The sequence below is a fragment of the Penicillium atrosanguineum genome (genome assembly GCF_028827265.1).
Source record: "Penicillium atrosanguineum strain IBT 20685 chromosome Unknown utg000001l_segment0_segment0, whole genome shotgun sequence".
Taxonomy (NCBI): domain Eukaryota; kingdom Fungi; phylum Ascomycota; class Eurotiomycetes; order Eurotiales; family Aspergillaceae; genus Penicillium; species Penicillium atrosanguineum.
The window spans coordinates 3,653,630-3,669,802 of NW_026623133.1; the positions used below are offsets into that span (position 1 = coordinate 3,653,630).

General features: G+C 51.8%; 8 protein-coding genes across 8 annotated transcripts; 5 read left to right on the forward strand and 3 right to left on the reverse strand.

Annotated features, from left to right (window-relative positions):
• Window positions 1–1,040: 1,040 nt before the first annotated feature.
• N7443_001421 (aldo/keto reductase) lies at window positions 1,041–2,214 on the forward strand (the record flags this gene model as incomplete). Its single annotated transcript, XM_056881477.1, has 3 exons — window positions 1,041–1,220; window positions 1,266–1,640; window positions 1,693–2,214. The coding sequence occupies 3 exons, from the start codon at window positions 1,041–1,043 to the stop codon at window positions 2,212–2,214; spliced, it is 1,077 nt and encodes a 358-aa protein (XP_056746715.1).
• Window positions 2,215–2,368: 154 nt separating this feature from the next.
• Window positions 2,369–3,085, reverse strand: N7443_001422 (SIMPL domain-containing protein; the record flags this gene model as incomplete). The annotated part of the gene is made up of 1 exon (XM_056881478.1): window positions 2,369–3,085. One exon carries the CDS (start codon window positions 3,083–3,085, stop codon window positions 2,369–2,371), a length of 717 nt encoding a protein of 238 aa, XP_056746716.1.
• Window positions 3,086–4,382: 1,297 nt separating this feature from the next.
• N7443_001423 (acyl-CoA dehydrogenase) lies at window positions 4,383–5,800 on the forward strand (the record flags this gene model as incomplete). Its single annotated transcript, XM_056881479.1, has 3 exons — window positions 4,383–4,477; window positions 4,527–5,375; window positions 5,434–5,800. The coding sequence occupies 3 exons, from the start codon at window positions 4,383–4,385 to the stop codon at window positions 5,798–5,800; spliced, it is 1,311 nt and encodes a 436-aa protein (XP_056746717.1).
• Window positions 5,801–6,517: 717 nt separating this feature from the next.
• Window positions 6,518–7,531, reverse strand: N7443_001424 (bZIP transcription factor; the record flags this gene model as incomplete). Its single annotated transcript, XM_056881480.1, has 1 exon — window positions 6,518–7,531. The coding sequence occupies one exon, from the start codon at window positions 7,529–7,531 to the stop codon at window positions 6,518–6,520; it is 1,014 nt and encodes a 337-aa protein (XP_056746718.1).
• A 2,203-nt stretch (window positions 7,532–9,734) lies between these two features.
• gwt1 (putative GPI anchor biosynthesis protein Gwt1) lies at window positions 9,735–11,274 on the forward strand (the record flags this gene model as incomplete). Its single annotated transcript, XM_056881481.1, has 2 exons — window positions 9,735–9,830; window positions 9,886–11,274. 2 exons carry the CDS (start codon window positions 9,735–9,737, stop codon window positions 11,272–11,274), a joined length of 1,485 nt encoding a protein of 494 aa, XP_056746719.1.
• Window positions 11,275–11,557: 283 nt separating this feature from the next.
• N7443_001426 (amidase) lies at window positions 11,558–13,483 on the forward strand (the record flags this gene model as incomplete). Its single annotated transcript, XM_056881482.1, has 3 exons — window positions 11,558–11,685; window positions 11,750–12,318; window positions 12,372–13,483. 3 exons carry the CDS (start codon window positions 11,558–11,560, stop codon window positions 13,481–13,483), a joined length of 1,809 nt encoding a protein of 602 aa, XP_056746720.1.
• Window positions 13,484–13,588: 105 nt separating this feature from the next.
• N7443_001427 (uncharacterized protein) lies at window positions 13,589–13,846 on the forward strand (the record flags this gene model as incomplete). Its single annotated transcript, XM_056881483.1, has 1 exon — window positions 13,589–13,846. One exon carries the CDS (start codon window positions 13,589–13,591, stop codon window positions 13,844–13,846), a length of 258 nt encoding a protein of 85 aa, XP_056746721.1.
• Window positions 13,847–14,315: 469 nt separating this feature from the next.
• On the reverse strand, window positions 14,316–16,030 carry pdeA (3',5'-cyclic-nucleotide phosphodiesterase PDE1; the record flags this gene model as incomplete). The annotated part of the gene is made up of 3 exons (XM_056881484.1): window positions 14,316–15,102; window positions 15,154–15,836; window positions 15,995–16,030. 3 exons carry the CDS (start codon window positions 16,028–16,030, stop codon window positions 14,316–14,318), a joined length of 1,506 nt encoding a protein of 501 aa, XP_056746722.1.
• Window positions 16,031–16,173: the final 143 nt, after the last annotated feature.

Sequence of the window (16,173 nt, forward strand, 5' to 3'; positions counted from 1 at the left end):
TAACTCTAATCGCCGCGGAATAGTATTCTACTTCTAATATTCCCGCCCGTGGGGACCTCTAACGAGCCCTCGTCCGACGCTGCCGTTCGTATATACTAACTAACTACAACTCAAATAAGTTCAGTTGTCGCTATCAGGAAAAATGCTAAGTATTCGGCCTCATATTTGAAGAACTTATAGACCTCGTAACTGAGTCACTTTACCTAGATGCCGTCTCGGTAGAAGGCACTAAATCGCTCTCTTAAGCTGCTGGAATCAATATCGCATCTAAAACCAACAGACCTCCAACTCCAGAGCTCTCACCATGCCTATTTTTACCCCATCCTTTATCCTATATATCGTCGACGATTCATCCAGCTCGCCACCATGGATCCTCTGATGATAGAGAAACGCAAATTCTGCACTGATCTTGAGGATGGGAGTCTCATAGGCTGAGAGACCTTTATTGGAGACAAAGATAATATCAATGGTTCGGGTGCACCGTGGGGTATGAAGAGTTGGGAAGCTCGGCCGTGGTTTGTTTTGGGTGGACAAGAGGGTGGGCTCTTTCAGCAGAGCAGGCGGTGGCATGAAATTAGAGACGACCATTCCTATAGATTTTGAGAGGTAATTTTACAAGTAGCAGAGATATTCAAGAGCCCAAGAAGTCAAAATGGAAGTGCTAGTCGACTCATGGCACACATGAAATGCAACAGGCACCGTAAGCCATAGGCCATCGAACGATGGGAGTCCATAATTGGTCTGAATCGCTGGATTGACCCTCAAATGCCAAAATGTCATGCGGAGTTTGAGTTTGAGCACGTCCGCCACCGGCCAATCGGCTAAGAGCGTCCCACTGATGCTCAACACAGCTGAACTCAGTATACTTCTGGCTGACGAGAGCCACAAGATGCCTCGAATATTTAACGCCCAATGTTCACTTTCGTAGAGCTTTCCAGAAATAAATCAATATTCCTGGATAGAAAAGATGGATCGTCTAACTCTTCGACCCGAGGCCCAAAAGGGTACCATGGAATATACTCGGTGAGATATTCTTCTGCATGAAAGGAAGGTATGTTTCTAACGAGATTTGCTATAGGCTTGGAAAATCCGGCCTCAAAGTCTCCAAGGTGATTCTGGGAGCCATGTCATTCGGTACTGACGAATGGATGATCTCCGAGGAAAAAGCACTACCAATTATCAAGCATGCATTCGACAACGGCTTGAACACATGGGACACAGTAATAGACCCCCTAAGAACATAGTTCAAAGACTGACCACTTTAGGCCGATGTCTATTCCTTTGGCGAGTCCGAGCGTATCATCGCCAAGGCTCTGAAGAAATACAACATCCCCCGCGAGCGAGTCGTCATCTTGTCGAAATGCTATGGCGGGCTTCCAAACCCAGGTGACCTGGATGGACTGTCGGATCAAGAGCAATTGGCCTTGATGGCTGTCAATGATGGGATCATGGTGAATCGCATTGGCCTGTCTCGGAAGCATATCTTCGATGCTGTGGATGCCAGCATCGAAAGACTTGGCACGTATTTGGATGTTCTCCAGATTCATCGTCTTGATCGTGAGACTCCTCGGGAGGAGATCATGCGGGCACTTAATGATCTCGTGGAATCTGGTAAGGTGCGCTATCTTGGCGCAAGCTCGGTAAGTGGCTCTGTTGCGTGTGGGCTACCACCTTGACTGAAATATTGGACAGATGTTCGCTTGGGAATTCCAGGCACTGAACAATATCGCCGAGAAGAATGGGTGGCATAAGTTTATCAGCATGCAGGACTACTATTCTCTCTTGCACCGAGAGGAGGAGCGCGAAATGCACCCGTATTGCCACGACGTCGGTATCGGCATTATCCCCTGGTCGCCTTTGGCGCGCGGTCTCCTCACACGGCCTTTCAAAGTAGATAAAGCGCAGCAGACTGTGCGTGAAGTGAATGATGCCTACGCTCAGATGCTGATTGGCGCAACTACTGAGGTCGATGTGGCTATAATCAACCGCGTGGAAGAGCTGGCGAAGAAGAAGAGTTGCAGTATGGCTCAGATCGGAATAGTGTGGTGTCTGAAGAAGGGAGTCAATCCTATCGTTGGATTGTCAAGTATTGCGAGGGTTGATGAGGCTGTACAGTCTGTGGCGCTGTTCAAGGATGGGTTGCTGTCTGATGAGGATGTGAAGTATCTGGATGAGTTGTATGTCCCGAAAGCTGCTCTCCAGCGCGCATGGTAGTTTGTTGCATTAGGATCAATTTTCTTTATTGAGAATATATTTGATATTGATTTTCTTTACACACATATGAAAACTCGTTTCACAGAAAAATCGCGATCGCGCTAAGATGAACGAGAATCTCTCGGATAGATCATCGCAAAGCTCCACGTATGTCTCACTTCTGCACCGCTTCAAATTTGACATCTACTACGCCTGTGAACTCGATTTGCTGGGGATTCAGATCGAGGGCGGTGTCGGCTTCATCCTCCATCTGGGGAGATGCGCCGAACAGACCGCGCGCTCTTGCGGGCGCAGGAGCGGCAGCCATGTACCTAGCTCGAACATGCGATGCAGATCCTCCATCGGTGATCTCGACTGCAACGACCTCCTGCCCAATAACTTCGGCGTAATCGGTTGCCTTGTGGATAGCATCACGAATGGCCAACTTGCGCGATTCACTGCCAAGAGCCTTCTTGGTGGCATCAGTCAGACGCCAGTCGATTGAGTCGATTTCGACTTTGGGGTGAGCCACTAGCTTTCCAGCGACTTCGCTTAATTTGCCAAAGTCGCGGAAAATGACTTCAAAAGATGATGTGGCGTGATGCACTCGGTCCAAAGGCTTGTTCTTCTCGTCTGTCGGAACTATGGACCATGTGCGGAGAAGTGTGGATGAAAAGGTTGTCACGGGTGCGTCGACATTTGAATAGCCGTTGTCGTTCTTGGGTGATAGACCCTTGAAAAGTTGGTGGAGCTCGTTGGATGTGGTGGTCACATCTTTGGATACCGTTTCCTGCTCCGGGCCGTCCGATGTCACGGCAAGGTGTAGCACGGCGCGTTCGGGATGCCGACTGATGATCGACTCGCCGGACACGTTGATTACGAGTGGCGCCATTGTGTGAAGGGTTGAAGTTAGGTTTAAAAGGTTCAAAAGTTAAATAGTCGGCCTCTTGGCAGCACTCGGGGCGCACTGCCCCTCCGATCATTCGGGGCGTCCGCCTTGGCAGACTTGACATTTCTTCCATTTTTGATAGATGCGTCACTCTTGCGTGCGGTCAGATAGCTGTGGGTCCTTGCACATAGATATGACCGATGTTTTTAAATAAGTTTGATTAAGTAATTATCAACTCGGATTAAAGCTTCTGGCGCGAAGCTCGCGTGGCCAATGACTACACGAGCCGTTGCCGTTACACAGGTGACAGAGAGGTGGGGAGAGGTCCGAATTGCAGAAGTAGACTTAGAGAGGCAAATGTCAAGACCTAGTAGGAATGCTCCAAGTATTAACATCTTTACGCACCTTGATCATTCTGTTCAAATGTATTGGAACTTTTCGCACCTCAGGACGAGGGTTAAATGATCGCCCAAGTCCCCTATGCCCTCGCCAACGCATGCCAAGTACATAGTAGTTTAGTACATCACTTACTCCCGAGCTAGACGGTGTAGCCGAAGATGTGTTAGCTTGCGAGTATGCAGCGAGCCACCACGGAGGCGACGGTCCAATGGAGCGCACTGGTGGGCTGTAGAGCCGGGCTTAATTACTTGTCATGGCACGCGATAGATCCTGCACATGTGGCCAAAGAAATCCCGAGAATTGCCCCCCCCCCTGTGTTGGTTGAGGCGGTATTATAATGATTGATGAAATTAAGCGATCAAGCTTATTTTGGATCGCGCTTCCCGTTGAGGCGTTTGTAGATCCCGATGATCGGACTAGGTCGACTCCCGTCAGCACAGCTTCCTCGGGCCTTGACTGCTACGTTTGGCATATGTAGACACTAGGATTAGGACCTTAGAAATGGCCTTTTCATTCTTTGAGAAGACATTTCTTCTGCTTGCCTCGTGTGCGACCGAGTCTAGTAGAACCATTGTCACAGGATCGACATATTTTTTTTTTTTTTTTTTTGTTTTGGGGGTGAATGAACCTCTAATTATCGAATCAGAGCTTTTGTATGCGTATCAATTCGAGAACACAGGAAATAATCGGGCTATGGCACTGTCCAAGACAGAGAAAGCTGTGCATAGAAGAGAATAACCTAGGTTGCGGATAAGCCCCACAAGGAGTCCCCGCGAATCCCAGCGCCGCCGATAACCGAGGCTCGCGGCTTTCCTTGTGATTTATCGATCTTCTCACAATCTTTCCTTCCTCCCATTTGCACCCTTGCCTCTGTGTTGTTGAACCCCTCCTTCTAGTCGCAATGGCTTCTATTTCCCGCGTCTTGCGACCCCTGTCTCGCACTCCCTCGGTTCGCCTGACCTCCAAGCGCCTAGCTACTTACCACCCCGTCCAGAGGTACTGCCCCACGACAACTGACGAGACTCAGACTAACAAGTCCTCCTAGCACATATGCCTTCTCGACTACGCCCCGCCGTCGGGATGTCGACCTCTCCCACCTTACCCCGACGCCGATCACCCTGATGTCCGAGACCGAAACGATGATGGCCGATATGGTGTCCAAGTTCGCCCAGGAGCAGATCGGCCCGAAGGTCCGGGATATGGATGAGGCCGAGTCCATGGATCCCGCCGTTGTGGAGCAGCTCTTCGAGCAGGGTATCATGGGTATTGAGATCCCGGAGGAGTTTGGCGGTGCGGGCATGAACTTCACCGCGGCCATCGTCGCGATCGAGGAGCTGGCTCGCGTCGACCCCAGTGTCAGCGTCATGGTCGACGTCCACAACACCTTGGTTAACACCGCCATCATGAAGTATGGCGATGCCGCATCCCACCGCGCCTGGCTGCCCAAGCTGGCTACCGGCACTGTCGGCTCTTTCTGCTTGTCGGAGCCTGTCTCCGGCTCTGACGCATTTGCTCTGCAGACCAAGGCGGAGAAGACCGCCGACGGCTATAAGATCAACGGCTCCAAGATGTGGATCACCAACGCCCAGGAGGCCGGTCTTTACCTTGTTTTCGCCAACCTTGACCTCAGCAAGGGGTACAAGGGAATTACTGCTTTCGTAATTGAGAGGGATACTCCCGGCTTCTCGATCGCTAAGAAGGAGCACAAGCTCGGTATCCGAGCTAGCAGCACCTGCGTGCTCAACTTCGACGATGTCGTTATTCCCAAGAGCAACCTTCTCGGAGAGGAGGGCCAGGGCTACAAGTACGCCATTCAGATCCTGAATGAGGGCCGTATTGGTATCGCTGCCCAGATGACCGGCCTGGCGCTCGGCGCTTGGGAGAATGCTGCGCGGTAAGTTGGTTCCACCCCGTGCGCGAACTACGGGGGAAACGCTAATAGAGAGATGCAGCTACGTCTGGAACGACCGCAAGCAGTTCGGCCAGCTGGTCGGTGAATTCCAGGGCATGCAGCACCAGATTGCGCAAGCCTACACCGAGATCGCCGCCGCTCGGGCGCTGGTCTACAACGCCGCCCGTAAGAAGGAAGCCGGTCAGGACTTCGTGCAGGACGCCGCCATGGCCAAGTTGTACGCTTCGCAGGTCGCAGGACGCGTGGCTGGTTCCGCGGTCGAGTGGATGGGTGGCATGGGTTTCGTGCGCGAGGGCATTGCGGAGAAGATGTTCCGTGACAGCAAGATCGGCGCGATCTACGAGGGTACCAGCAACATCCAGCTGCAGACCATTGCCAAGCTGCTGCAGAAGCAGTACACAAATTAGTCACGGTACCTTAGAGTGCTGTGTTGGCGATAAATTTGGATTTGAAGCATGCGCCTCGGTGATGTATTGTTTATCTTCACTATGTATAGCTGCAGCTCGGGAGTATAGGTTTCAACTTGATCAAGACTTTCATGTCCTTCATTATTCGTAGCTCTGTCTATAACATTGAGTCTAGGCCCTCGGGGCTGGAAATGAGTTGCATGCATGCCTCTTCATCATACTCCTTTTGACTGAAGGGAGATAGATGGTGAAAGGTGCCGACTACTTCTCTCAATTGCAACATTCCGGTGTCACATACATCCCACCCTTCTCCTCTATTTCCCAAAACCAAAGACCACTTGGATCAAACTCCAGCGCCGTGCCATGCTTTGATGGGAATTGTGTAGACCGTGCGGCATGTATCGACATCGTTGTGGAGATCGGAGGCGCTAGTCCGTCTGACCGGGTACTTTTTCCATTAGATTGTGCCTTGCGAGAACACTTTTTGTTGCCAGACGTCGCGCCTTGTCTGGCCGCTTTTTTTCGAATCGAAACGATCTTCAAGAGGTACCCCAATTGTTAGCCGTTGATGTTCTGGTTAGATGGCTTCGAAATAAGTCACTTACTTTGACTCCTAGCTGGTCCTTGCTTATATTCAACGTGGCATGATGGGTCTTTGAGCAGCGGCGGCCTGGAAGGTGGCTGACGCTTTTCGATACCCACGCCAGCAAGCTAGGGTCATGATTGTTGATTCCATGGGTAGGGATATGGCGGGTCTCTTTGTGTTTGCGGTCCCATGGGATTTTGGTACGGGCGCACTGATGGCGGGTATGGCTGCCCAGACGCTGGTTGAGCACCAGCGCTTGCCGCTGCTTGGCTAGGAAGAAATGGAGGTGAAGGCTGTTCTATGGACAGCTGACCAGGAGACTCAAGACCTTCTCGTGGATAAATCTGCGGAAAAGACGACTCGGAAGGCTGCTGCCTCGGACCAGGAGCACCGAAGCTGAGTTGAGGGGCGACAGGCAGAGAAGGAGGAACCAAATGACTACCTCTTCGCAACTGACCTTCCATCACGTATGGTTGAGAAGAGTAGTCTGACTCTGATGTGTCACCCAACGACGGCGACCGTGTGTTCGAGTATTGCTGCCAGTCATGGGGATGGGGTGATCGACTCGAAGCCGACACGGCCGATGGTGCTCGAGGAGCGTTTGGAGGGTGCGATGATCCAGGAAACGGCGATAGCATGCTGGTCGCGGGGTTGGCTGCATTGCTGGGCCCTTCATCCATGTGCCATCCATGCCGAAAAGGACCAGGCTGATCCCCACCTGCCGGGAAGGCCGGACGATCGATGGGTATACCCAGCTGTTGCTTCAATCGATTGACTTCGTTCTGAAGAGCGACATTCTGTTGGACCAACGCATCGAATCGTTCGCTTCGGGGCTGCAGCTCTGCCACTCTGGCTTGCAGCACGGAAACCTGATGCTCGAGCTGCTCAATATGTTCCTTTGTCCGTTGTCGAATAGATCGTTGAGCCTCACGATCATTCGCACGTTTCCTCTCCAGTTGTTCGGCCGAAAGATGGGAGACCTTCCGAGTTCCGGAGCGGGATTCCCGCCTTTTGGGGGGCCCTTCGTCCTTGCTGCTCATCGTCTGTCTCGTTGGGGCTGCAAGGCTAGACCCGAGACCATGCACGATGACCCGGCCGTCCTGGACACGGCTTTCTCGCACAAAGATAGAGTTCTTGGTGACCATGAGTCCTGCAGCGAAGGAAGGAGATACCGATTTAGCATGGAGGGTTATCAACACCCCGGGGATTTGCTTCAGACCTCCCCGGGTTCGAAATGTGTGCTATCTTTTTTTTTTACCTCGTGCGGGCGGCCCCCTGGTATCGCCGGGCTGAGTAGGGGCAAAACCGAGGCAAAAAGAGAAGGTCGTACGAGTGCAAGGGGAACTGATACCCAAGCACAATCTCTCGCCCAGGGCCACGGGCCCCATGGAGGGGAGAGCCTTAAATAAGGTCTCCTGTCAAGGGCACAGCGCCATTACGTGCCCGTTCTCCGGATCGTCGCTAGCATAAATTCCAGACCCCGAGGGCAGGCAATCTCCCGGAGATGCGGCGCTCCCAACGGCCCATCACTGGCTCTGAGTGGGCCAATGGGCAGGGAGGATCCGCACGAACCCTGTGGATACAGAGAAGCTATGGACATAGCGTCTCTGGAGATGCGCCATCGGCGAAGCCCGTGCCGAGTTTTGTGGGAAGTCGCGTCTAGGAAAACTTAATGCCGCGATACACTTTCTGGCTTAACCTTACTGTACTTATTTCTAGTTAATCGGACCTTTTGCTGTCGTCGATCGCCGCTTGTCAGGTTCGACCTTCTTTGCTCTGCTTTCGGGGGTGGGGGTGTAAAATTGATGCCTGCGGTAAGGCTTCAATTCTAATGCCAGCAAGATCCCTCCCAGTTTATCCCTCTTTGATCCACCTGGGCACTACACGGTCTTTGAACGGTTCTTAACGCTTAACGGGATCAAAACGTTCAAAGCCGAGATATCAGGGCCATCTCTGTATCCGTAATCTAGCATAACTCGGGAACGGCGTCAGGCACATACCACGGGACGGCCGCATGTTCGATTTTGGCCCCCAGGGACCCAACTGGATCCTGATTTAGCGCGCTTTCTTGGGGTCAATGGAGTAGCGACCGAGATGATCAGAACCTGACGCCATAAATGTATGGACTCGAAAGTGATGTTCGAGGGGTCGATAAAGGTGATCCGGCAACAACTGATCTATCTCTACGGTTCGTCGAGAGATTCTGGGTATAGATACCCCGTAGCTTCTTGACTTTTCTTCAAACAGCTGAAAATCACGACTCTTACTTCCGGCGCTGTGCTCAAGCGTCATTCTCGGCGAGGACAGGTCAATTGAACCTGTTAGCCACCAGTGAGAGAACAGCAACAGTGCAAGGATGGTTGGCCCCCTCTTTCCAAGGTCGGGGATCAAGGGGAACCCGTACACCGAGCCAAAATCCGTACTTCGTACTTTGATCCCCGCGATGTGTCGCATTTGCGAAAATTCCAAATCGAGATCAACGGTCTCGAGCACTGACCTCCACTCCACATCGAGGAAAACGTGGTTCTAGACACGCATCCCTGGCCGATCACTGCGGGTCTGCCTATCGGCCATCGAGGGGTGCGATGTGGCTAATGACTTTGGGGCATGCAGCTAGAAGCGCCAAATGATGTAGCCGAAGCACCGGCCACGGCCTGACCCCAGAGCCGGGTGTGCTGAGCCAATTGCAGAGGTCGCGTACAGCCAGTGTGGTTCAGCTGGCTGTCTCCGACCCCGGGCACGTCACATTCTCGCTTCTCGCGGCTTCTGCTTGGCCCTTCCGGATACCGTCTAACGTCCACAAGGGTATGTAATATCGGTGGTTATTCCCTAGCGATCAACGGCGGGCATGATTGACCTCGTCTCCGTTGAGCCTTTAAAGCTTGAAAATGACGGCCTCGGGTTCTACGATCCAACCCCTTCAAACGTCTTGCTTCCGTTTACCTTCTCCCTACCTTCCATAATCTGGTCATCCATTCATTAAGTGTCTTTAGTGTCCCTAGTGTCTCTAGTGCCGCGTTTGTGATCGATAATCAACCAAGGAACCCCTGTCAGGCTGCCCTCGCCCTGCATACATACTACCGACATACCGAGGACCAAGCCTAAGGTGCTAGAATAATGCTACCTAACGGCTTCGTATTTTTTAAACCAGCCCTTGTAGACATGTGTGAGTCAATCGAGTCAAAAAGCATGTCGTCGAAGTAAACAATGGCCGTCCATGGAATCGGGCCGGGCGCAATCACCTGATTACCGTGTTGGCCAGCGCGGCATCTTCTCCTCCGCCTACTTCATCCGGGACATCTGTCAATGGACCATCAGCGATCTCGATCTCGCGTTTTATAACCCAAAATGGACTCGAGTTACAAGGCTCGCAAGGAGGCGTTCGTGTCGAACCTCTCCGGCAGTGATATCTGGGATATCAACGCGGTGTCCTTGGTCGCGCCGGTAAGCTCTTACAACTCTCCTCACAAGTGATAGCGATTGACTTTCCTGCTTCCAGGCGTCTGTTCTTCTCTGGTCTGCCCTCCAATCACGACTATCCTTCTTCTCGCCCTATGGCCCCGCGGGCCTGTTGACGGACTTCATCCTCAATGTCCTGGCCATCTTATTTGCGACTACCGCCTACTCCTCCGCGCCGGTACTCCTAAACATCTTCCTCATCTCTCCCGCCGTCCTCCTCTTCCTTACCCAACATCGTTTGCGCTCCCCACAAAAGGCCAAGCCTCCCCGCAAGTCCAAGGCCAAGAATGCCGACACAAAGGAGGCAGAGTCCCTGCCTGTTCATCCATTCTTGACAACATATCGTGCCGCCATGATGGTGATTACCTGCGTGGCTATCCTTGCTGTTGATTTCCGTGTGTTCCCGCGCCGGTTTGGAAAGGTCGAGAATTGGGGTACATCGCTGATGGACCTCGGCGTGGGCTCATTCGTTTTCTCGGCGGGTGTGGTGTCTGCGCGTGCGGTCTTGAAAACACGCGCCTCGAAATCGCCCAAAAAAGCCTTCTTGACCAGACTGCTTGGCTCTGTGCGGCATTCGGTCCCTTTGCTTGTGCTTGGTCTGATCCGCCTCTGGAGTGTCAAGGGATTGGATTATGCGGAGCACGTCACGGAATACGGAGTCCATTGGAACTTCTTCTTCACACTCGGCTTCTTGCCTCCATTTGTGGAGATCTTCGACACTCTGTCTGTGTTGATCCCGTCCTATGAAGTGCTGGCCATGGGCATCAGTATTTCGTACCAGGTCGTTCTCGAATCGACAGACCTGAAGACCTGGATTTTGATCTCCCCTCGCGGATCAGATCTGATCTCCAAAAATCGCGAAGGCATCTTTTCATTCCTGGGATATCTCGCGATCTTCTTGGCAGGCCGAGGTATAGGAGTCCGCATCATCCCCCGCGGAACCTCGGCAACCAAGACTGCACAGCAAGGACGGAATTCCGTTTTGATGAGCCTTGGACTTCAGGTGGCTTTTTGGTCAACCATGTTCTTCTTCAACTCCACCTATGCATTTGGCTACGGCGCGAACATCATGGTCTCTCGTCGTCTTGCCAATATGCCATACGTTCTCTGGGTTGCTGCCTTCAACAGTGTCCAGCTTCTGCTGTTCTGCCTGATCGAAACAGTGTTCTTCCCGACCGTCTACCGATCGAGTGGTAAAGAAGCTGAAGAAGAACAGAGCTTTGCGACCAGCCGTATTCTGCATGCCTTTAATCGCGGAGGGCTGGCAATTTTCCTTGTTGCCAACCTGCTCACAGGTGCAGTAAACCTGAGTGTCCCGACCTTGGATGTCGACCACCCATTAGCTATGGTCATTCTCGTCGGATATGCGGTGATCTTGACTGCTCTTGCTCTGGGAATGGACAAGTATAATATCAAGCTGCGACTGTAGCTAGCTGTATGTTCATATCGTTCGCATATCAAGTTTCTAAAAATAAACTCAAGTTGTACAAAGTCCCATAAATCGTGCGTTAATTGAAAATATTACACTTGCTTCCATGTACTTAAGTCAACTGAACTGTTCTTTGAACTCCATTTTAGCATTGTAGATCTTGGAGTTGTATCCGCTGATTCCCACGTGCAGGCTGCGGGCCGCGGCTCATGATGTCATTCCGAACAACTCCAGCTCCATTGGAACTCCGTATTATGTCTTCACTCTCACCCATTCCCTCAAGATGAGCTCCGAAAGTAACTCTTTTTTGAACTACCCTCCACCTCGTGAGGGTCCGAAAGTTCCATACAAGAACGAAACCCAATCCATCCCGGTCTTCCGCGGTACTACGCTTGCGATCGGCGCAACTCTGTAGGTTTGCGCAAACCCGGCTAGCTCAGAGAGCTCCATTGCTAACCACCACAACTCAACGTAGAATCCACAATGTTGGCTTCATCCAAAGCCACTTCTGGCGTAATGCTGGATTTGGTGTGATTCGCGAAATTCCGGAACTTCATCAATACCCCGGCCGTTACGATCCTACCGTGATTCCCGTCGAGAATGCCTCCAGCGATGCGCCGACTCCTACCGTGGAGAAGCGGAAGGGGTCTAATACCTACTACACCTCCGCCGACTACTACGCGTTGTATTCGTCTGGCGAATTGACCCCGACAGCGGTCGTCGAGACGCTGCTTCCTCTGATCCGTCGCGACGCCAACCCGCCCGGAAAGCACTCAACGGCATTCCTCGAGTCGCAAGCCGAAATTATCCGCGCAGCTGCAGAATCTTCCACCGAGCGATATAAGAAGGGCCAGCCTCTTGGCCCGCTGGATGGCATTCCCGTGGCGGTCAAGGATGAAGTGGACATCACTGGTTACAAGCGTACCCTAGGAACCAAGCTTGATTTCAAAGCTGGCAGCGATGCTACTTCCTGGTGTGTCCAGCAATGGCAAGATGCTGGTGCGATTGTAATCGGAAAGACCACCATGCATGAATTGGGTCTCGGTAAATGAAAGCTCAGACCCGTAGGATTGGATATAACTAACTCTCGAACATAGACACAAACAACAACAATCCTAACTATGGAACGCCGAAGAACCCTCATAACAATCAATACTACTGTGGTGGCTCTTCTGGAGGATCTGGCTACGCCGTCGGTGCCGGTTTGGTGCCCATTGCTCTTGGTGCTGATGGTGGTGGCTCGATTCGTATTCCTTCGTCTTTCTGCGGTATTTGGGGATTGAAGCCTACTCACGCTCGCGTATCTGGAGCGCCTTCTATGAGTCTTGCACCCACTGTCGGCGTCCTCGGGCCCATGGCCGCGAGTATCGATGACCTGGCCCTTGCTTATAGGGTCATGGCAGCACCGGCACCAGCATCGCAAGATCCCATTTCCTCGCAATTCCCCAAGCCAGTACCCCTCCCATCCGATCGTAAGAGAACCAAGACCATTGGTATAGTCCGCGACTGGATCGACCGCGCTGAGACTCCAGTTCGCGCTGTTTTCGATACTGCCCTGGATTACTACCGTCAAAACGGCTACGAAGTCATCGATATCACTATCCCTTATCTACCCGAAGGCCAACGTGCCCATATCCTGACCATCATGGCCGAGATCGCGTCCGGTTTGGATGCGAGCCAGATTAAACAGCTCACAGCTCCGAACAAGGTCCTCGTCTCCATGGGAATGTGGCAAATCACTGCCCAAGACCTCCTTGCAGCACAGCGTCTGCGTAACCTGTTGATGACGCATGTCGCGTACCTTTACAAGACCCATCCTGGTCTGATGATTCTCTCTCCGACAACACCTCTCCCTGGATGGCACATTGATGGCGGTGAAGCTGACCTTGCTCGGGGCTTGTCTGATGGCAAGACCTCTGTGCGGAACATGGAGTATGTCTGGCTGGCAAACTTCATCGGCTGTCCATCTATCAACTGCCCTGCAGGATATGACCGTAGGAGCGGTGTTCCTATTGGCTTGATGGCGATGAGTGAATGGGGTACTGAGGAAGATTTGATCGACTTTGCTCGTGATGGCGAAGGTGTTTTGGACTTGCCTGCCAACCAGCCTTCTTGTGAGAATGAGGAAGACTCGGAAGCCAAGGGACTCCGTGCTCCGTCATCGAAGGAGTCGAATTGGGAGGATGTCATTGCTCTGGCTAAGGCATGAAATTAATGCTCAGTGAAGGCCGTGCCTTGTTAGGTTTCTTGTCTATATTTCCAGAACCTTAAATGGCTTCGACTGTACTTTAATACCTGAATAAAACCATTTCGAATGATTCTCACCGCGAATATCAACTTTGCTGCCGAAAACCTCCCTATTTCAACTTGCTCCAGAATTGTCCAGCGTATCCTGGCATGTCTCTGGCTCGAAGAGGAGCGATTGTTCACCGATGCCCTTCACGAGGAGTTCCAAGAAGCCATTTTCACAGCTGCAACCACGCCCTGTGAAGAAAGGAATCACCGTATTGACCCGATCGCTATCGCTCAGAGTACCTGGCTGAAAAGGTCTCAAATGGCATGTGTACTCTAAGGATCCCGTTGACAAGTTGCTTCCCTAGCGCTCTGAAAGCGTATTTCTTAGAGCTTCCCATCTTGTTTATCGGCATTTTGGCATTTTGGCATTATGCCCAGTTATGCTCTTTTCGATATCATGAAAGGGTTACTGCCCTCGTTCGGGACTATGTGATCAATATCGGATCGCTACGTGGGAAATAGCTATGTATGACAGGCTAATCGAGCTATTATCCTATCATCGTCCCGATACCATCCCAGTTCTATCAATGATTACACCTCTCTTTTGTAGATGAGCAACAGTGGGTGTAAAATGGTATAAATTGTATATTCGCGAGAATTCATAAAACTTATCAGCGACCATGAACCACAAAACCTAATCCCATCTATAGCTCACCCGGAGATACTAAAACAATTGATGGGAAAAAAAAGCAACGCTACGCTAAATCACAACCTAAACAAATGCTTCCACCCAGATAAACTCCATCTCAAATCCAAATCCCCTCAGCTGGATCCGGCATAAAGAACTCACAACCCAAATGAGCCTCCTTGCTATGCGCTTGGAGCTCTTTCAGGATTTGATCCCTAATAGGTGGACCATCTGTCATGCTTTCCTTGATGTGGATAATGTACACAGGTAGCCCAGCTAGAGGAAGGGGATCTGCATCAACCCAGCCGACAGGATTGGGGATCTCAAATTCAGTGAGAGGGTCCACGCCCTCAATGAAACCTAGACCCATAGGATCATCAGAAATATAATCAACAGAATCACGTAGATTAGAGTGTGCCCTTGGCTCGGAAGTTGCATCGGCTTTCCGACCTTTTTGGCCAGCGATGCTCTGGACTCGTTTTGTGCGTGGGCTCACTTCCGTGCCGGAATCAGGTAAGCCAGTGCCGTCTCGTTTGCGTTTTAGATCTGCGTTGTTTGCGTCGCGGATGTCCATAACTTGTTTAGCGAGAACCTTGAGTTCTGCGATTAGGTGGCGTGGACATAAGTGGCCGTATAGGTATGCGTCGTTGACGGCGTCTGTGTAGGAGCATTCGATGAAAATGGCACGGAGGATCCCAGAGGCAACTTTTGGAGCTGCTGTTTCCCAGACACGTTTGTTTTGCGGTTCTTGGGCTACTGAGTCTGGCTCGACGTCTCCGAAGACGATAATCTCGTGTCCGGTGCGGTGGTCGCGGAGAAAGAAGGCGGAGCTTTCGACTGTGGCCATAATAGATTCCTTTGGGTTATTAGGGAGAATACGAGGGGACCGGGCGGGTGAATAGAAGCTGGCTTGATGTTAGTTGGTTACTTCGATTTGTGGAGTTGGGAGCTCTGACCTTCCATCCGTATTATCGACGGATATAGCACGAGAGGGCAGCATCAACTGATCGCCAAAGACGGCACTCCCAACACGATGGTGAGCTGCGCTCTCTGGATGGAATCGTTGCTTGCATCGCCCGTGACTGACGCTCAAACACTTGGTCAGCAGCCCGTTACAGGCGCGAACGTAGCCTCTCGCCTCTCCATTTCCGAATCTTGGGTTTCCACCCTCCACCAGACGTTGGTAAGTGAGGAGACCGGCACCACCATCTTCATCCGACAAATTTGGCCAGATAACATCGTTAAACATGTGATTCTTAAGCGCCGATAATACGGACGGCAAAGCGGCGACGGGTTTCGGCCCACTTCCCGCCTCCAGGATCGGCGTGTTGATCGCCAGACCCGAGATGTGGTCCAGGTGGGGATGTGTAATGAGAACAGCCCCGATAATTTCCCGAAAGACATATGCCGCATTAGCTTGTGCCGTTTCATGTGGCATTTCTAGGCCTTTGAAGGGCCCATCTTGCAAAATGCCTTCTTCGTCCTTCGACCCGGGGATGTATTTGTCCAGAAGTCGAATGATGCCGGCAAGCATTGTACCTGCGTCGACGGCGACCACCGAGTTTGGTGTCCATTTTGTTGATATTGACCGCACCAGAATACCCGTCACGTTGTCTTCGCGAGGACCACCGGTCGGACCCTGAGGGAAGTTAGCATGCGGCTCAAGTGGCAGGGTTTCATATGTCAGAACCCGAGATGGGCTTGCACATCGCCCGTCGCAAAAGGACGGGGAGACGGAATTGCAAACCCCCGATAACAGGCTCTACACGTGACTCGTGGCTAGTATGTGAAACTCACCAAAACAATGACTTGAAACGATGGTTTATCTGGCATTGTTCTGAGTTAGGAATAGCCGCTTTGTTCGGCGAGACACGCGAGAGAGTCGGTAAAGAGGGCGCAAAGGTACCTTGGAGCCTGATCCTCAAGTTTGTCGAATGCAGGTCTCACAGGGTCTCCGAGAAGATTGGTCGAAGAGT